Source organism: Astatotilapia calliptera, chromosome 18 (genome assembly GCF_900246225.1).
Source record: "Astatotilapia calliptera chromosome 18, fAstCal1.2, whole genome shotgun sequence".
NCBI classification, from domain to species: Eukaryota; Metazoa; Chordata; class Actinopteri; order Cichliformes; family Cichlidae; genus Astatotilapia; species Astatotilapia calliptera.
This window is the reverse complement of record NC_039319.1, coordinates 27,218,221-27,239,627: the sequence shown is the minus strand read 5'-3', so window position 1 is coordinate 27,239,627 and position 21,407 is coordinate 27,218,221. Positions and strand designations below refer to the sequence as shown.

Below are 21,407 nucleotides of genomic sequence, written 5' to 3'. Positions count from 1 at the left end.
TATTACATAAAGCTTATCAGTAATGTTTTCACAGATGTCTTTTTAACCTGACTCCATGTCTGCATTGTGTGGGTGGAAACATCCAGATAAATGTCCCAAGGTTTTCTAACAGAGCATTTTATTATAACCAGATGAACAATGTCACTGACTTCACCTGTCAGTGGGTTTAGTTTTGTGGCTGATTTGTGTGTGTGTTGTTTTTGTGTTGTAATTGTTGAAAGCTCCTATTTGACATCTCTCTCACTGTGTGTTGCACTTTTTATGCAGACTTTGGGCCCCTCAACCTGGCCACGCTGTACAGATACTGCTGGAAACTCAACAAGAAGCTGAAGGTAATGCAGATGAAAGTCTGTACTTCAGACTCAGGGCTTTGTATGCTGTATAGATATCATTTAGAAAATGCGTTACACTCTTATTTTGAAAGGTCTTTGCTCTGATGGTGTGTGTGCACTCCTCTGACAGTAGACGCCTATTTTAAATGTATTAATGCACATGTGCTGTTTTCACTGATTATCATTATAGTCTTTCACAATGTCTAGAAAGAGACTGGTTCACTACACCAGCTATGACCAGAAGAAGAGAGCCAATGCTGCGGTTCTCATTGGTGCCTATGCTGTAAATATCATTTCATTTGTCCATCACATCATCTGATTGCCCGTCTGTCTGTCCATTATTAGTTACGTATTTTAACCTCTGCCCTGTAGGTGATGTATTTGAAGAGAAGCCCAGAAGGTGCCTACATGACTCTGATTGCAGGAAACAACACAGGCTACATGCCGTTTAGGTACAGGCTGCTGCTTTCTATGAAACAGCACTTCATGCTGGGGCTGTTGTCATTACATTTACTGAGACACTATTCTTCTCTGTCTGTTAAATCTAGCTTAGCTTAGCTTAGCATAAAGACTGGAAGCAGGGGTAACAAGAAGAAACTCCACCTAGCTGGAAATTATTTGGCGACCTTGGCATGAACGTTCCAGGAAGTCAGGAAACCTCATCAAAGCCACACTTTTAAGTTTGGGATGGGAACATTTTCCCGTATTATTGTAGGGTTTTTACTGCTGTTGTGATTTGGCACTATATAAATAAAACTGAATTCAGAAATTTGAATGAATTGTTAACAGTTTATGAGCTCTTAGTGAGCTTTAGCGGTGCCAGTGGGTTGATTTCATTCATCTAGACTGAGCTAAGAACGCGTTTCCCCCCATTCCCAGTCCTGAGCTCAGCTCAGCTAAACAGGTGCTGCTTAGTTTTTACACTCTTAGTGATGGTTTATGTTTATTTACAGTGCAAACAAGTCTGAGACCATATGTGAACAGATATGATCTGAACCCTATCCTATTGTAAAAGCTTTTGTTTATAACTACACTACTATTACTGTATTCCCTTCTCTTGTATTCCCATTAGAGCGATTAGAACATGCTGTAGGTATTACAGGTACTGTGCTGCAGTGGTTTGTATCATATCTATCTAATAGACTCCAATTTGTACATGTAAATGGAGAATCCTCTTCACACACTGAGGTTAATTATGGAGTTCCACAGGGTTCAGTGCTAGGACCAATTCTGTTTACATTATACATGCTTCCCTTAGGCAGCATCATTAGAAGACATAGCATACATTTTCACTGCTATGCAGATGACACCCAGCTCTATCTGTCCATGAAGCCAGATAACACACACCAATGAGTTAAACTGCAGGAATGTCTTAAAGACGTAAAGACCTGGATGGCCGCTAACTTTCTGCTTCTTAATTCAGATAAAACTGAGGTTATTGTACTCGGCCCTGAAAATCTTAGAAATATGGTATCTAACCAGATTCCTACTCTGGATGGCATTACCTTGGCCTCCAGTAACGCTGTGAGGAACCTTCGAGTCATTTTTGACCAGGACATGTCCTTCAACGCACATATTAAACAAATATGTAAGACTGCTTTCTTCCATTTGCGCAACATCTCTAAAGTTAGAAATATCCTGTCTCAGAGTGACGCTGAAAAACTAGTTCATGCATTTATTACTTCCAGGCTGGACTACTGTAATTCATTATTATCAGGATGTCCAAAAAACTCACTGAAAAGCCTTCAGCTAATCCAAAATGCTGCAGCAAGAGTGCTGACAGGGACTAGAAAGAGAGAGCATATTTCTCCTGTTTTGGCTTCCCTTCATTGGCTTCCTGTTAAGTCCAGAATTCAAAATCCTGCTCCTCACATACAAGGTCTTAAATAATCAGGTCCCTTCTTATCTTAATGACCTTGTAGTACCATATCACCCTATTAGAGCCCGTCGCTCTCGCACTGCAGACCTACTTGTTGTTCCTAGAATATTTAAAAGTAGAATGGGAGGCAGAGCCTTCAGTTTTCAGGCCCCTATTCTGTGGAACCAGCTTCCAGTTTGGATTCGGGAGACAGACACTATCTCTACTTTTAAGATTAGGCTTAAAACTTTCCTTTTTGCTAAAGCATATAGTTAGGGCTGGACCAGGTGACCCTGAATCCTCCCTTAGTTGTGCTGCAATAGATGTAGGCTGCCGGGGGATTCCCATGATGCTCTTTGTGTTTCTTCTTCACTCACTTCTCTGCGCTGAATCATACTTGTTATTAATCTCACACTGTCTTCACAGTGTGTCTTTGGTCCTGTCTCCGTCCCCTCAGCCCCTCAGCAGTCAGTCAGATTGCCGCCCCTCCCTGAGCCTGGTTCTGGTGACACATGTGTTTCTGTTAAAAACGAGTTTGTCCTTCCCACTGTCAGGGCCGGCCCGTGGCATAGGCCGTATAGGCAAATGCTAAGGGCGCCGTCCATCAGGGGGCGCCACGCCAGTGCCACAAATGTTGAAAAAAAAAAAGTTGGTACTATTATTTCTAAATACAAAAAATAATCCCACGTTAATTAAAATGCAAAGTAAAGATTATTTAATAGAAATATTATTTGTTACAACATTACACTACACTGCTGATGTAGGGGGGCGCCACCTAAAATCTTGCCTAGGGCGCCAGATTGGTTAGGGCCGTTTCTGCCCACTGTCACCAGTGTGCCTGCTCATAGGGGGTGGTCTGATTGTGTTTCCTCTGTATAACTGTAGGGTCTTTACTGTACAATATTAACTGCCCTGAGGTGACCTTTGTTGTGATTTGGTGCTAAAAAAACTGAATTGAACTGAATCTGTGAAACCACTGCAGAGTTGTATGCTCTGAGTGCTTTTGTTGTGGAAATCTGTTTATGCTCTTTTCCTCTGCAGGCATTACAACATGGTTTCCTGGATTTTGAAAGGTTCAGTGCAGAAGAATATGAACATTATGAGGTAACAGACTGCAGAGTGAAAGGTAAAAGCCCCCCAAAACAGACCGTATGTGTTCATTATTGCAGTGGTGGTATAATTAAGGTGTTCTGGAGCCAATATTTTTAACGTATATGTCACTAACCTCTATCACATGATCAACAACAGCTGGTGTGATTATGCGAACGTGCACCCGGTCAAATCCTTCTGCTCACCGGACCTGGAGTACCTGATGATTAAGTGCCGGCCATTTTGGCTACCGAGGGAATTTACAGCAGTGATTATTACGGCTGTTTACATCCCCCCACAAGCCGTTACTGACCGAGCACTCAGGGAACTGTACAGCGCGATCAGCAGTGAGGAAACCGCACACCCAGAGGCAGCGTTTATCACAGCTGGAGACTTTGATAAGGGAAACCTGAAGAAAGTCTCACCAAAACTCCATCAACACATTCCCTTTAATACACGTGGAGACCGGCTTCTGGACCACTGTTACACCTCTTTCCGGGATGCGTACGGAAGCCCTCCCCCGCGCCCCATTCGGCCAATCAGATCACTGCTCCATCCTGCTCCTGCCCGCCTACAGGCAGAAGCTGAAACAGGAAGCTCCAACCCGGAGGGCGGTGCACTGTTGGACGGACCAATCGGAGTCTGCGCTGCGGGACTGTTTTGATCACGTGGACTGGGAAATGTTTCACGTAGCCGCAAAAGACATTGATGAATACACAGACTCAGTCTGTGGATTTATCAGGAAATGCGTGGAAGATGTCGTCCCATCCAGAACAGTTAAATCCTTCCCAAATCAAAAACCCTGGATTAACGGAGATGTTCGCGCGGCACTGGCGGCACGGAACACCGCCTTTGCCTCCGCGAACACATCAGACTACAAACACGCACATTACCAACTCCGGAAGACGATCAAAGCAGCCAAACGTGAGTACAGGGACAGGGTGGAGCAACAGTTTGACAACCCTCGGAGTATGTGGCAGGGACTAAACACGATCGCAGACTTTAGAGGGAAAACCAGCACACCGCAGACCACGGCCTCTCTGTGTGAGGATCTAAACGTATTCTACGCTAGATTCGACACAGCGAACACCATGAGACCGGACAGTGTGCGCACCGCGGATGACGTCAGTGCACACACTGTGTCTGAGGAGGATGTGCGGAAGTGCTTCAGGAAGGTGAACGCGCGCAAAGCTACTGGTCCGGACGGGATTCCCAGCCGCGTCCTCAGGTCATGCGCGGCTCAGCTGGCTGGAGTGTTCACACACATCTTCAACCTTTCCCTCTCTCTGTCTGTAGTCCCAGCCTGCTTCAAAATGGCCACCATCGTCCCTGTACCCAAATCCTCCACCATCTCCTCATTGAACGACTGGCGACCTGTAGCCCTGACCCCCATCGTGAGCAAATGCTTCGAGAAGCTGGTCAGGGACTTCATCCGCTCTGCACTACCCGACTCACTGGACCCTCTACAGTTTGCATACCGCCACAACAGGTCCACTGATGATGCCATAGCCCTGACACTACATACTGCCCTGTCACACCTGGAGAAGAGAGACACGTATGTGAGAATGCTGTTTGTAGATTACAGCTCAGCATTCAATACCATCGTTCCCTCGAAGCTGGACAGGAAACTGCAGGATCTAGGACTGAGCAGCTCCCTCTGCAGCTGGATCCTTAGCTTCCTGTCTGACAGACGCCAGGTGGTCAGACTGGGCAGCATCACCTCATCCCCCATCACACTGAACACTGGTGCTCCACAGGGGTGTGTACTGAGCCCTCTCCTGTACTCACTCTACACCTACAACTGCACAGCCACTAACAGCTCCAACATCATTGTGAAGTTTGCGGACGACACTACAGTGGTGGGTCTTATCACCAACAGTGATGAGACGGCTTACAGGGAGGAGGTCAGCGCCCTGACCCACTGGTGTCAAGACAACCATCTCACCCTCAACGTCGCAAAGACAAAGGAGTTGATAGTGGACTTCCGGAGGTGCAGAGAAGTACACACCCCCATCACCATCAACGGCGCTGCTGTGGAGAGAGTGAGCAGCTTCCGTTTCCTTGGAGTACATCTGGCTGAGGATCTTACGTGGTCAGTACACACAAACAAAACAGTGAAGAAGGCGCAGCAGCGCCTCTTCTTTCTCAGGAGACTGAAAAGATTCGGCATGAGCCCCCGCATCCTCAGGACCTTCTATCACTGTGCCATTGAGAGCATCCTCACTGGATGCATCACCACCTGGTATGGCAACAGCACCGCCTACAACTGCAAAGCTCTCCAGCGAGTAGTGCGGTGCTCTGAACGGATAATTGGAGGTGAGCTTCCCTCCCTCCAAGACATCTACAGGAAGCGGTGCCTGAGGAAAGCGGGGAGGATCATCAAGGACTCCAGTCACCCCAGCCATAAACTGTTCAGACTGCTTCCATCAGGAAGGAGGTTCTGCAGCATCCGGTCCCGTACCAGCAGACTGAGAGACAGCTTTTTCCATCAGGCCATCAGACTGCTGAACACTTCATAGACACCTCAGCTTCACTACTGGAACTGCAACACTATGCACTCCACACTGTATATAAATGCCACTTGTTTTGCACATATTCAACTCTGTATATTTTATATATTTTATTTATTATTATTATTATTATTTTATTTTTTTTTTACTATTTAATTTGTAAAATGTGTACACACACACACACACACACACACACACACACACACACACACACACACACACACACACACACACGTAGGATAATATTTAGTATACACATCCAGAAATGCATATACTATTATATATTGTACATATATTTATTAGTTTCAGATGTAGCCATTCTTGTATTTGCTGGTTTGTGTTGTTGTGTTTGCACATCTCTGTCGCTTGTGGGGCTCGCACACAAGAATTTCACTCGCATGTGCTGTGCCAGTGTGCCTGCACATGCGATGTGACAATAAAAGTGATTTTGATTTGATATCACAGTCTTTCTTTCCTTTCTTCTTGTGCTTTTAGCGAGTTGAAAATGGAGATATGAACTGGATCGTTCAGTAGCCCCCATTCTCGTGGTAAGATAAAAAACGGTGAGTCAGAATCTCAAAGCTGAAAGCTAAAAGCATGCCTCCAAACAACATCAGTGCTCATGTTGCTTGGCCTGACAGAAGGCCTCTGCAGCCCCTCAGTGCCTGCACGTCCTGAAACAGTTGAGAAGAGCTAACCTTACCCTGCTGTCTTCTGATGGCGTGTATTGTTTCCTGCTTAGTGCTGTCATGTGTGAGTTGTCATGTTGTTATACGGCTGGATTAGATGAGCCTGAACCCTGCAGTGGCTCGGGGTTTCCCATGATGCACTCATGCTTCTTAATCACTCAGCTCTTTTTAATTTGTGTATTTACACCACTTTGCACGTAGTTATTATTCACCTCTGGCTCTCTTCCAGTCCATCTCATGTCCTGTTGTCCTCCCCTCACCCCGACCACATGTGGCAGATTGCTCCCCCTCCCTTAGCCTGGTTCTTGTTAAAAGGGAGTTTTTCTTTCCCACTGTCAGCAGGTGCTTGGGGCCGTTCGATTGTTGGGGTTTTCTCTGTATTTAACGTCTTTACCTTACAATATAAATCAGTTGACACTACGTCATTGAATCTTATTTTACGTTTGCATTAAGAGACAGTACTTGCATTAAAAACAGACCCTCACTGATTGAAACGTATGATGGAACTCAGTTATTGTTGATTCTGTCTCCAGGTTATCCCCTTCACACACCCGATGCATACTTCTCATACTTTTGCCAAAATGACATAACGACCGTGGTTCGTCTGAACAGGAAGTTGTATGATGGCAGGCGGTTTGAAGATGCAGGATTTGAACACCACGACCTCTTCTTTCTTGATGGGACCACGCCCTCTGACCTCATCGTCAGACGCTTTCTGCATGTGTGTGAATGTACAGACGGGGCAGTGGCAGTGCACTGTAAAGGTAGGACTGCAAGTGTTTATGTATGTTTAATTGATGTCATTTATTTCTTTTATCTTAACTTTGTCTCTTTAAACACTTCATCCATTTACAGCTGGATTAGGCCGCACGGGGACTCTGATTGGCTGCTACCTGATGAAGCACTTCCGGTTTACTGCAGCCTAGGCGATTGTTTGGATCAGAATCTGCAGACCTGGATCTATCATCGGTCCACAGCAAAACTTCTTAGAAGAGTGAGTTTGTGCCTCAGCTGTGACCGCTCAAACCAAGTGGTCCAATTTCCGTGACTCCAAAGGTCTCAGTCGGAGACAATCATTAACCTTTAGTGCCGTTCATGAAAGTACAGGAGTAATGCTTTCCATATGATGTGCACACAGACACGTCTGCAACACTTCATTAGGATAATGTGCCCTGTCACAAAACACAAGCAGACGGCAACTTCACCTCCAAGGTGCACGGAGAAGGCAAAGCTCTGATGAGGTGAAGACTCCAGTGACAGAGTATTAGGGAACAATAACGTGTTAGTGGCCTTCATCAGGGTCATTGCGTTTACCTGTAAAGGTGTGATTGGTCCACTTGGATCTTTTTCTGTTTCCAGTTTTTTTTATTTAAACACAAACTGTTTGACATTTTGCAATGACCCAAAAGGCGTTGGTCACTGAGTACAGCTGTTCACTAATACTTCGAGTGTCGCTTGAGTCTTCACACAAAGCACAAGTAGATCAGGAAGGGTTTGAGGTGTCAACTTCGGCAGATCTCAATCTCATCGAGCATCTGTGAGATGTGCTGGACAAACAAGGCCCGTCTGTCCTTAGGCTGTGGCATCTATTGCAAGATGTTTCTCCATGCTGAGGTCATGGTTGGAGCATGCTGGAAATGTAGTAAAAGTTAGAAGAGAAGCAAAAGGTGGAGGTCAGGGTGGGGCATTCCCCAGTGTGCCCATGTGCAGCTGGTGGTGGTGGTGACTGCAGCAGTGGGAAACTGGTGGATGATGAATCAAATGTAATTTTAAAAAAAAAGCCTGAAAACTGTGTTACTGCTGCAGACTGCAGTCACAGTGTTCAGCTGCAGCTGGTTTCTCTCCTCAGCTCTGGACGCACACTTCCTCCTTACGCCACAGTAGTGCTCTGTTGCTAATGGCTACTAGCTTTGTGTGTCTACTTACACGCTAAACCAGGATGTTGAATGTTATACCTGCTAAACATAATATCACAGTTAGTTTGTGGTGTGTGTTTGATGTTTGTGTGCAGGAAGCAGCACAGTTTGTGGGTTCAGGGTGACGTGCATCGGTCTAAACAGCTGGTCCAACAGAGACTGAGTCAGCAGCAGCAGCTGCAGCAACAGCAGCTTCACCGCTCTGACTCTGTGCAGGGAGGGAACAGGAGGCAGTGTCCTCGCTGCTTTCCAGCATGGATGACCTGTCAATCAACACCGTGCTCTGCAAGTCATATAGCTTGGATGAGGTCAGCGGTGTGACTTCATAGCATCAACATGACCTTTTTTAATGGTTACTGCAGAATTCAAACAGGCTACTGAATTATGATCACAATGTTGTGTTTTCTGGGGCAGCACGGTGGCATGGTGGTTAGCAAGCAAGAAGGTCCTGAGTTCAATTCCACCATCAGGCTGGGGTTTTTCTGTGTGGAGTTTGCATGTTCTCCCTGTGTTTGTGTGGGTTCCCTCCAGGTACTCTGGCTTCCTCCCACTGTCCAAAGACATGCAGCTTGTGGGAATAGGTTAATTGGATAATCACTCACTAGGTGTGAATGTGCGAGTGAATGTGAGTGCGAATGGTTGTCTGTCCCTGTGTGTTGGCCCTGCGACAGACTGGCGACCTGTCCAGGGTGTACCCTGCCTCTTGCCCTATGACTGCTGGGATAGGCTCCAGCGCCCCCCCCCCCGCGACCCTGAAAAGGATAAGCGGATGGATGTTGTGTTTTCATGCTGCTAATTGTGTCTTTCTTTCTTTGTCTGTGCAGAATAACTGCAAAGAAGTCAGTCTGACACAGGGAGACAAACTGAGAGCACTGAAGGGAAAACACCCACCGAGATCAGCGTCATCCTGCTCAAGGTACCAATTGCTGTAATTAAATTTTTGATAAATGGTTATTGTGGTCAGTGCAAGAGACACGTTGAGAATTAGCTCAAACGCTGGAAACAAAGTTTCTATTAACAAGGAGATATAACAGACACCAATATGTTTTTGTGGATGTCAGAAAAGTACATAAGTGACTCTGTTGTCGAATGCTACAAAGAACGCACGCTTTGTTTGCACGCTGTCTAACAGACAGACTGGACTGAATGAAATCATGCTGTGTTCTCATCTGTGCAGTGTAAATGTTGTGTATAACCTGCTTGAGCTCATGTATCCTTTTTTGTTCTTTGGTTAAACTGGAACCTAAATGCAACAAGAGAAGTTGTTGTCTTTTGGATACTTTAGTTAATTATGAGTGAGATTAAGATTATGGAGGTTGTCAGAGTATTCCTTCTACTGCCTGACAGTGTCCTCAGTTGGAGTCAGCAGGCCTCCATCTTTACTGTACACCGTGTTGGTAGAGCACCACTTCCCCCTCCTGACGGTTTGCCAGAATCGCTCCTCCTACGCCCAAGATTTTGCTGCAGCTGCAGCCTGAGCTGCGTTTCGATTGGCCTGCCTGCTGCCTCTGCTCTCCACGGCCCAAATATAAAAGATATATAAGATGCTGCCATAGTTCAAGAAACATTTTATAAAAAGTAAATAGTTACAAATCGGGGATATGGGAGCTGCGGCAAAAAGAAACAAAAGTGAAGGACGACCACGAATCAAACTCACAATGTGCTTCCGGCTTCTCCTGTAAACTAACATCACTAAACTGCTAACCTGACACAACCAAGAACTGGGCTACTTCCACATGAGTTAAATCGAGGTACCTCCAACACGTTGAAGCGTATTTGTATTTTGTCTCTTGTACAGAGTGTATGTGCAGATGTTGATTCCTGCAGTGAGCGTAGAAATCATCAGAAGAATTTTTAGAGAAATTGTTCGTTGTGCTTGTTTTTGTGAAGGATCAAGGTTAGTATTTGCTCTTGGATCACACACACACACACAAATATGATGTGTTCTTGTTTTCTGTGTCAGGTTAAACCTGTCCAAGACTTCACACTGCTCCATCCTCCCTCCCCCGAAGCCCTCCAAAGTCAGCAGCATGTGTGCGAGCGACTTTTTTTGGGGGGGGGGGGTCCGAAGCCATGATGCTGCCCCCACCAAGATGCCACCCTGGGCGGGTCGCACATATCAAAAAAACACTACTGGTCTCCAGGTAGTTAGCCAATCCACAGAGACAATTGCCTGGATCCACCAATGACAGAAAGGGACCTGCACACTCAGATTTGCATATGAGACAACATTATGACAGCAGTCGTAACAAAGTCCATGTGGGTGATACAGAGTATGTACAGCTTTCTAACACAACTGTACTGTAGTTTCCCAGTATATATTAGATTTAATATGGGGGGCTAAATTCAAGTGTTTGTCTCCAGACCACAGTGCATGACCTGAGCCTCGAGAGGGGGAGAACCTGCATGCTCTGAATGAACTGGTCGACCCAAAAAGCAAACTCTGATTCACTCATGGGACGCGCGAGAGATCCCCACAAAATACCCACGCCAAAAGGCACCGTGGACTCTGAGCCACAAACACTATCGAGGACAGCATGGTGGCCTGGTTAGAAAGTCTGTATTTGTAGTGTGTGACTGATTATTAAGAATCTGCACATAATTGTATGTACCGTATTTGGCAGACTATACGGCGCACTTAAAATCCTTTAATTTAGTCAAAAATCGACAGTGCACCTTATTTATGAATTCTGGTCGTGCTTACAGACCTCAAAGCGATTTTATGTGGTACAAGCGCTCAAAAATCCGTCAAAAAATGTTTTAGTACGACTTTGGTAAGCTACATCGCTTGATGGATTGTTGGAGCATTACAGCTACCGTAGTCAGGAGCCTCACGACTCATAGTAATCTCAAACGAACACTGCAGCGTCACTGAGAGTTAAAAACTGTCCAAATTCTTTCATTTTAATACAATGATCAGTGTTGCTGCTTTACCAGGTGTAACAATTAAGTTTAACATTCAGGCATCTATGAAAACAGAATTTATTACATTTAACAGAGTTAGAAGTTAGCAGGAAACATGATATAACCAGTGTTGGTCAAGTTACTTGAAAAAAGTAATCAGTAACTAATTACTGATTACTTCCCCCAAAAAGTAATCCCATTGCTTTACTGATTACTTATTTTCAAAAGTAATTAATTACTTAGTTACTTAGTTACTTTTTAAAAACACGATTTACAACCTGAAGAGGTGATAAAGCGATAGATCTTTCAGCCCAATTCTACTTTTTCTACATAATCCATCATACAAAATGTAATCAAATGGAAAAATCTCTTTTTTTAACTTGTTTTATCAGTTTTAATCTTTTAACTTTATGCATCAAGCAAAAATTTAATTATATGCAACATTCTGACTTGAATAAATTAGTTTAACATTTAAAGCTATTTTCTGCACATTCCAGCGCATAAAATAAAATATTTTTTGTGTTTACACTCACTCTTTCAAATAGATGCAAGTAAAACACAGCAGAAAATAAATAAAGTCCTTTGGTCTAGCGGTCATGTTGCTCTATTTTCACCTGTAAAGCAGGACTGCGGTAGGCGGAGGTTTACCCTGGTGCAGGTGTGCCGCGGTCAGTTGAAGAATCCGCGAGTTTCTCTGTGAGTTTCCCATTACGTCGTTGCGCACTCGGTGCTTGCTCGGAAGTTTAGGGGGTTTTTTCGCTGTAAAAAGAAGTTTTCTTCCCACGCACAACGGACGCTAATGTTTTTGTCACTTTTTATGGAATCAAACTCAAAGTAAGGTCAGTACTTCCACGCTTTAAGTGCTGCACGCTCATACTCTCTCCCACAATCGATATGTGAGCCATTGTTGATCTGCACACAGCTGTTGTCACTAACGGCGCACTCGCTTACGTCACTGTCGTGAGACATTCTCGCAAAAAATCACGGTTTTACTAACGCAGTAACGCAGCGTTACTACGGGAAAGTAACGGTAATCTAATTACTTTACTCGTTACTTGAAAAAAGTAATCAGATTACAGTAGTAATCTACAGTAGTAGATTACAGCAGTAACGCGTTACTGCCCATCTCTGGATATAACATGTTCTGACTGTGAGATTTCTGAAAAAATTCAAACGTACAGCTCTGCTATCACTTCCAATATAAATGAAGACAGGAAACTAAACAGCAGTTACTTTTGTAGGGTTACTGAAGTTGGACTAGCTGGTATATAATGGTGCTACGTGATCGCTAGCGACACAGCTATGTTAGCATAACATAAACACAGTGAAGCTGGAGGATGAATGTTAACTTTTTTTCACTCCATAAAAGTTCATGTGAGGCTGTAAACGGACCAAACTTCAGTCAGGAGAACAACTGAGATAATCCATCCACAATACGAGGTTATTCATTAATATACTGCAACAACATGGGAATACAGTGGCTGTGAGGGAATTCAACAATACAATGGTACAGAAGTGGAGGAAGCAAGAAGAATGAGTTGAGTAAAGTTTAACTTATCTGATTGCTTAATTGCACTACAAGTGTCCAGAGGTCCACTAATTGGTCGGTGATTTTAACCTGGCAGGTAATACAGTGATAATGTTAATTAATTACTTAAAGGTAGTTAATCGCTGTTTGTCCGAGGAAGTGAAAATAGCAAATGTCAGGGTTTTTGTGTTTGTGTTGCTCAGAGTTACAAAATATATCACAACAACCCCAGTAAAAAGAAACTGTATTTATTCCTGCTTCCTCTTCCGTCTTAGTTTACGGAAGCATAGCTTCATACATTTTGCTGTCAGCATTACAAAGACAAGCACCACAGTAGTTAGCAGCACTATTACATCCAGGCTGAAGTACTGGAACCAGTAGAGTTCATGGAGAGCCGATTTGAGATGCTTCGCCCCTTTATGCCGCATCACAAATTCTGTCCAATACACTGAAAGCTCAAGCGGGTCCGACGGCCAATCATTATGAAGATCTGACAGCTTCTTCACGTTCTCTTTGTACCTGAAAACACAGATAAATGGGCAGGTTTTTTTAAAATGACAATGAGCTGAATTTAATCATATTTAAAGCTCTTGGAGAACAAATGGTACAGTGGTTCAGTGTTTGAAGGTTTGTTAGAGTTTTTTATTTTCTGCAATTAATGTGACCACCATCAAGTTTAACACGAGTCCTAATTAAAATTAGATAATGTTACGTGAACCCAGTTGAACAAATCAGGACCTTTTATGAACTCAAACAAAAAAGTCACTCATTGCATACCTGTGAGGGGGAAAGTAAAAGCCTGCAGCCTGATATTCAAAACACTCAGAAATACACTGAGGCACAAATAAAGGACATTTCTGAGGACATCAGTAAAAGAGTATCTGATGCTCAGGCTGGAAAAAGATTATGAGAGCCTCTCTACAAAGTCAGACTTTGTGTGTATATAGGAAACTCCCTAGGTGTGCTTGACTAGCAAAGAGTCACCATCATGGAAATGTAGCTAGAATGATGACCCATTGTGTACTCAGAGGGCTAGCTTCAGTCATTGTTCAAATGTACTGTTTATAAGGTTGGGAAAACCTGCAAGACTTGCTTGTTTGAAAAAAATGTTTTGTAGACCAAAGGAGAACATTTTGATTGAATGACAAGGATCATGTAGATCAAACGTCACATTGTGAGCCGTCTGCTGACTCCCTCACCTGCTGTCATTGATGACCTCCTTCAGTCCCTTCAGAAGAGTTTCTGTGTTAATGTCTAAAATGTTCAACACGATTCCTACACCTCTGCTGGCCATCCTCGCAGCGTTGTCCGGCTGGTCCCCGTTCAGGGGCACCATCAGCATTGGAACGGCGTGACACAGTCCCTCAAACAGACCATGTGAGCCAGCGTGAGTGATGAATGCACGGGCTCCCGGGTGAGCTACGACACAAAACATGCAGAAATATCAGATATTTTGATATGTGACACATCAGCGTGCTTCACATTTCAGGATGTGCTGCTGCAGACACACACCTAGCAGGTCATTCTGTGGGACCCATTTCATCATCTTCACATTTTCCGGGACATTGTCAGGAACCTTTCCAGTGTATCTCCATATGACCTGTCATAGTTTTATTGTAGATTAAGATTAGCTGTATTTATTTATAACACAAGATAAGCTGTATGCTGATATACCTTCTGTGGAATCTGTCTGAAGGCCTCCAGAAAGACAGAGGTGATTTCCTCTGGCAGATCTGACACCATGGAGCCCAGAGTGAACACTACAAACCCGTGCTCTCCAGACACCCAGGAATCTAGATCCTGACAAAACACAAACTTACTTAAGTACTTTGCATTTATCACTCTTACCTGATTGGTCTTACAGTCCTACGGTAAGTGGTGTCAATCAGAATGTTCATAAATGTATTTAGAGTCTAAAACTCATAAAGTCTTACTGGGGGCAGAGGATGTTTCACATTGCAATTGATTCCACCAACCAGTACAATATTGGGCATGAGTGGGCGTGGGAAATCCAGCGTGAAGTCATTCCTGTTTAAATACAGCAACAGTTTTTTAGTTTTTTACACTCACGCAGGCAGCAAATGTCAACAATACACAGACGTTCCATGTGTTACCTGAGCAGCCAGATATCAGAGTCTGAAAGCACTTCAGCCACGCCCACGTTCTCTCCAAGGAAGTCACGGGTTATTTGGTCAAAGCGCCAATACAGCAGTTTGCAAAGCAGCGGCTCCACCAATGCCACCTGTGGGTCAGAGGCATTACAGGACAATAATACAGCACCAAAACTGAAGACAGAAAAACTAAGACGTACTGTAATAGTAATAACACTGAAACCACAAACCAACAGTGTTTTGTTCGTGACCATACATTCTGGAAGATGATTAAAAATAACAGTCTTGGACAAGCTGTGATTTAAGGCTTGAATATGCTAACTTCCACCTGGCTCACCAAAGTGTTGATATATCTCTCCTTGAAGCTCATTTTATCCGTGTATCCAGTGAAAAAGCAAGGAACGTATGAGGGCGGAGATGGGCAGCCAGCAGACTTCATGTCCAAGTGACACGGTATTCCTCTCAGCAGATTGACAGTAGGGAGACCTGGAAGTGATTGAGTAATGATAGGTGAGAAAATGTGCAGGTGTACAAGCAAACAGATAACCTGAGTGCAGAGGAGCTCACCTAATTTCCGAGCTACTAATGAGCCCGTGGGAACTATGGGATCTGTCAAGACGGCATCAAAGTCCTATAAAGTGAAACAGGGAGAAGGTGGAAAAGCAGAGAGGAGTCAATCTTCCACTGTGTGTCAGCACTACACTGTCTTGCATACATGGTTCACACATGGAGGATTTTACAGATTGTAGGTAGAAAGGTATAAAGTGTCTAAACTGGATCCATCATGATCATTTGAATCTAGTGCAGCATTGCATGACTCACAGTTCAGTTTTGATCCATTATTAGACCTTTGTGCAGCCCCCAAGTTCATCATCAGTCCAGCAGAAGCGTTTTTAGCCCCCCCCCTCCCCTACGTAAACTTTTCTTCTCATTGGCTGTGTTAGGATGCCTGGGTCGTTGACCCAGGGTTTTGAGTTTATTATATTATTTATCATTTCTAGTCTTTGGTTTCTTTGTTAGAGTTCTGTCTCATGGTTTATGTCTGTGTGTTCTCTAGTTGCTCTGTCTCCCCTGTCAGCTGTATCCCCTTGTCAAGTTTGCGTCTCTGTGTTATGTTTCCTGTTTTACTTTGAAAGTCCGTGTCTCATGTAAATGCATCTGGTTTTGCTTCCTTTGTCTCGTCAGGCCTGATGTGCCCCAGCTGTGTTTCCCTCCTGTTACCCATTCCCTGATTGCTCCTCTGTGTATTTAAGTCCTGTGTTTCGCTGTGTCCGTGTCATGATCTACTCTTAGCTGTCCTCACCCATGCTGTGGTTTTTTTTGGTTTCCTACCTGTGTTAATGTTTGTACTTTGGAAGTTTGTTACTTTGAGTTCAGTAGTGATGGCCAAATGAAGCTTTCTGAAGCACCGAAGCTTCAAACACAGTCCTCTCTGGTGTCATCTGGTGGCCAAAAATATGAAGAGCAGCTTGAATCCACAAAATAAAACCAACTGCTTCATTAAGATTGCCCACTCTACAGAGTGGAATTCTGTCTGATATTGGGCCGCCGTTGTGTTGCTTTGAATGTGTATTTTTTGGTGGTTAAAAAAATGTGGTTTATTTGTTTAATAAATAATTTTGACCAGTAAACTCTTCTTGTTTGAACATGCACCATGGTGTGGTCTTTCTTTGCTTGTGACTTCTTGATGTTGGTAAATTCAATAATTGAAAAATACCACATTACATATAATATACATATGATAATGTACAACACATTATGGAGTATGCTTCTGCTCTGAGGTCTTGCCTCCATGCACTTATGCAATTAACCGCTAGACGGGTACATTTATAAATAATATTACATTAGGGAAATTTTCCCAGACATATTTTTGACCTGGGGGCAGAATTGATTGTGAAATGGAAAGGAAAAATGCTTATGAAATTGCAAATTAAAAACATGATGCATTTAAAGTAACCCTTTTTCATTTTTATTTAAGAAGAGAATTTGTTCCATTGTGCGATGGCCGAACCTGTTCCTTTTATATTTAGATAATTCCTCCTGCCTTAAGGGAAATCCCTTCACATGGCACAGAAGAGGCTGGAGTGCAGAGAAACTGGTAGAGATGCAGTTATACAGTCTAACTGGGCCCCACAAACTATCAGATAAAGAGAATAAATAAATTCAATTGCTGCACATTTGGCAGACTAACAGTTTAAGATTAATTAAACAATAAAATATATATTTTTACAACATTACATGTAAAGAGTCAAGTGGAAGTTTTTCTAAAGTTATTTAATGATATTTATATTATAGAAGCAGATTTTTGACATTTTACCTTTTTCCCGTTTTCAGATATAATAAACACACACAAAACAAAAGCAAACGGCCAGAACACAAAGCTGGAAAACCCACCCGATTGACAAAAATCAACTCAAAATTCTCCCACACAACAGAACCTCCTCTATTCCTCGCTGGCTCCAAATCTCTCAGTGGTTTGCTATCTGTCACCATCAAAACGCTCCACAAATCCCGCGAATGATTCATTTCCTTATAAACCATTGAATCAGATACCGAAGCAATTAGGCTCTAAATGAAGCTTCGAACGTCACTAATCACACTGAAAAAAAGGCCATGTTGGATTTACTTGATTCAATAGTGGACACTGGTTGCACACAAATGTTTTGCTTTGGCAGAAACTTAAACAACTGAGTTAAATCAACACAACTTTTTCATATTCAGTAAACCTGTGCATTTTGTGTTCATAAAACGCGATTGAAACATGTTCAGATGAAGTAAGTTGAGCTCTTGGAATATTTTAATCCTTCACAATTTTGTCATTTTATTTCAACACTATTCAATAACTTTTACCCCAATACTACTTGGTCACTTAAATACTACATGCTGTCTTCATATTACATAATGTTCAACAAAGTCTAGATCCTGGTTACCATAAAAATTGAATGGGTCTTCAACAACTATCATCCTTCTATCTTTATCCTGGTTGCAGGAGGGCTGGGAAATAACCCTGAAGTGATAGGTTACAAGGCAGGGTACACCCTGGACAGCTGACCAGTCTATCACATAGAAACAAACAACCATTTACACTTACATTCACAGGTAATTTAGAATCACCAGTTAACCCTAACTCTTTTTTTCCCCCTTCTTTTTCTTTTTGTTCTCTTTTTCCAGCTGATTTCAGTGAGTTGATTACAAGTGTATATCCATGCATAACTTTTTATATGTTATGCATCGTTCTCATTAGCTTGTCCTCTCTATTCCCAGTCATTGAGGTGGCATCGGGGGAGTACGGAGACCTGAACCCAGTGCTGTTTGACGCAGTCCAGGGCGGACTGTGCTCAGAGGAGGGCAAGAAGAATTCGAGGGACAAAACTGACTCCTCTTGTCCTCTTTAGTTAACCCTAACTCTAATAACTGCATGACTTTTAACTGCAGGAGGAAACCAGAATACCCAGAGAGAAACCTGCAAACTAGCCAGAATGTGGATTTGAACACAGGACCTTCTTACTGTGAAGCAACAGCACTAACCACCATGCCAACAATCTAGGAAATGTGATTTCCTGTATTTGATGCAGAATTTTTTTGTTTTTGTAATAATACACAATAAATAGCAATAGCATGCATGTGGTGTGTGTGTGTGTAGTTGTCTGCCTCTTATAACTCCAGTGATTTTCCTGCAGTTTGAAATCTTGTGTGATCTTGTGAATTTCATGAGTTCAGCAACTAACCACTCTTACTAGATTGTATCATGTCGTCTCAACAAGAACAAATTAAGTTGTTGAATTTCGTACAAATTCTTCATGATTTCATTAAGTTCATAGAAACATGAAATTATTGTGTTCAAATTACAAGTTAGACTTTTTTAATGTAACAACCACCCAATTTACTTTTTTTGGTGTACTAAAAAAAGTAGAGGTGGCTGCTCGACTTGACTGAGATGGATGCCTTCCTGAAACCACGATCTAAAGAGCGCGAGTCTGAAACCCGTGCAGTGTCGCAGGATTTAACATTGATATATTTTTGACTTACTTCACTTGAACATGATATGAACAATTTAATCTAGCCTCTCTGCATATCATGTAGTTTCTACACTATGTAGTTACACTTAACTTTAAAGCATGAGGCAATTGTGTTAAATACACGCAAGATGCTTACGTAAATCCAAGAGCTGGCCAATCCCTTTTTTTCAGTGCACGTGACTCTGGCCAAACGAATCAAGCTTCAACACAGTGCATCTGAAGCAGTGTGTTGATTTTTTTGACACACGCACCGTAGCTTCAGCTTCAAGCGAGCCATCACTATTACTTTGAGTTCAGCATTAAAGCTGTTTTTTGAGTTCACGTCTGTCTCCGGAGTCTGCACTTTGGGTCCTTTTCCTGCCTGCACACAGCCGTTTCATAACAGGCTGTTGCTCACAACCAGAAGATTTGAACACCAGGTGTATGCTACGCCAGCCAGAGTTGCACATTTATCTTCTCTCACTGACTTCATTCAAAGTCAAGAGAAGAATAAACACTACCATAAATGGAGCATTCAGATGTCTACAGTTTACTTGCACATGTACTGACCTGAAATTTGAAGTTTAATATGAACATCCACCACTGTAACTGTTCACATACACTTATGGTAAAATGTAAGTGCACCCTTTTTCCTTTCTTTGGTTTCACATATTAGGACATAATAAACATTATCTGGTCCTTAAGCATTTTTAAAGGTATTAAATAAACAATGACATGGTGTAATATGTTTTATAGTTCATGTGAAGTTGGAGTGATTTTAAGACCTGATGAAGACTATGTAGTTTTTATTGTGCTGATGTGTGAAACCGAAGTGTTGGGGCAGGCGGCGTGTCACGTGGTTCTTCTATTTTCCTCCTTTTAGGTGCTTCCAGCACTTCCGGGTTATCTGCTTGGTTATCCAGGGGCTTTGACTTTGGTTCCCCATCAGATTGTCTCCATCCACACGGTGGTAATTTGGTTTCCCTTGCTGTCTAAATAGCTTGGAAAGAAAGCAACGGGACTTCCTCAAATTTCTTAAAGACATTTCAACTCTCATTCAAGAGGCTTCTTCAGTTAAAGAACTGGAAACCTACCCCGACTTCCCTGGTTGTTCTTTTTCCATCGTCTCAACCTGCCCATAATTCCAGACTCCCATTTCTCTCCCAGTGCTGGAAATAAGGATTGAGCCACAATCCTGTGCATGATCAACTCCACAGGTGGGAAACCCATCTGCCTCACTTTGTAGATCTCCCACATCATGACTAAATTCTCCACAAACCTCAACGTTCTTCTGTTCAGTTAGTATTTTATCTTTTAATACTGTAATTTTACATAACTGATAAATGAGTCCTATATTTGATGTCATATTTTGCATGAGACAATTAATAATAATACAATTAATATTTAATGCAATATGCACAGTCAACCACTACTGTTACATTAATACAACAACATTTGCATTTGGACTACCATATTGAACAGCATCTCCATACCAACGAAAGACCCTCCATGTACAATTTGCAAAGCTGAAGCTGCAATGTTGGTTTTGCAGCTGATACCAAAGTTGTGTTCATCTTCTGTATTTGTACTCACCTGCTGGGACAAGTGTGATATGAGACTGGCATTGAAGAGCAACTTCTCTGCAGTGATGTGCAGAAAATCAGAAATGGCCTGGAACTGTGTGAACCGTTTCTTGATCTTCTCCATGAAAGGCTGTGAGGATTTTTTCATGATGTCTTTGTGTGTGGACATCACAGAGTCGATGTAAGCTTTGTCATAAGGTACAGGATAGGTCAAAGTGTCATAGTGTTTCCCTGGGCCCATTCGTATGGTGGTCTCTGGCATCACCACCGTAACTCTGTGTCCACGGCGACCCATTTCCTGGGCAATGGCTTTAAGACCTATCCAATGACTCCCATCCATGGGCACCACGAGCAGTTTGCCTAAAAAAAGTGAAAAACTTGCAGGCTTGGTGTGAGGAAGTTCAGCCTCTTCTGTCTTCAGCTTGCTCTCAGGACTTGACTTTTCTGATGCAGATCCCTTCATATTATCCACAGCACCGCTTATTTCCATGACCATGTTAAGCAGCAAAAGCACAAAGACTCCTGCTGTCCTCATAGTTCTTAGTCAGTGTACCAACGGCTGACTGAAATGAGCACAGAGAAAGTTTGGAGGGAATGGCAAAGGAAACACCCCCTTCTCTGAGCTTTAAGTTCTACAGCTGTGAACCAAGCTGCTCTACCTGCAGGCTCCTCTGAATAAGTTGTTTTAATTCCTCTGTGAATTAGCAGATTTGATTTGCGTGTGTCTCTGTTGGGAATCTGGGTGAGAGGAGCATGGGTGCAATAACCCTGCTAAAGCAATCTTTAGCCCTTTGAAACATAAATGCAGTTTCAAAGAGCAGCGTTATCGCAGTATTTCTCAACAGTAGTGTTTTTCCAAAACCTCTCTGGAGCCACACTGAGGATCAAC

The 21,407-nt window shown here is 43.0% G+C and overlaps 1 protein-coding gene and 1 pseudogene across 1 annotated transcript; one reads left to right on the top strand and one right to left on the bottom strand.

Annotated features, from left to right (window-relative positions):
• The first annotated feature begins 138 nt into the window (after nt 1–138).
• Nucleotides 139–10,850, top strand: LOC113010837 (dual specificity protein phosphatase CDC14AB-like; annotated as a pseudogene).
• A 2,208-nt stretch (nt 10,851–13,058) lies between these two features.
• Nucleotides 13,059–21,282, bottom strand: LOC113010458 (UDP-glucuronosyltransferase 1-1-like). Its single transcript, XM_026149509.1, has 9 exons — nt 20,529–21,282; nt 15,505–15,568; nt 15,275–15,423; nt 14,941–15,068; nt 14,761–14,854; nt 14,501–14,626; nt 14,339–14,426; nt 14,026–14,245; nt 13,059–13,345 (listed from the first exon to the last, which is right to left on the bottom strand). The coding sequence occupies exons 1-9, from the start codon at nt 21,051–21,053 to the stop codon at nt 13,075–13,077; spliced, it is 1,665 nt and encodes a 554-aa protein (XP_026005294.1). The 5' UTR covers nt 21,054–21,282; the 3' UTR covers nt 13,059–13,074.
• Between the last annotated feature and the right edge of the window lie 125 nt (nt 21,283–21,407).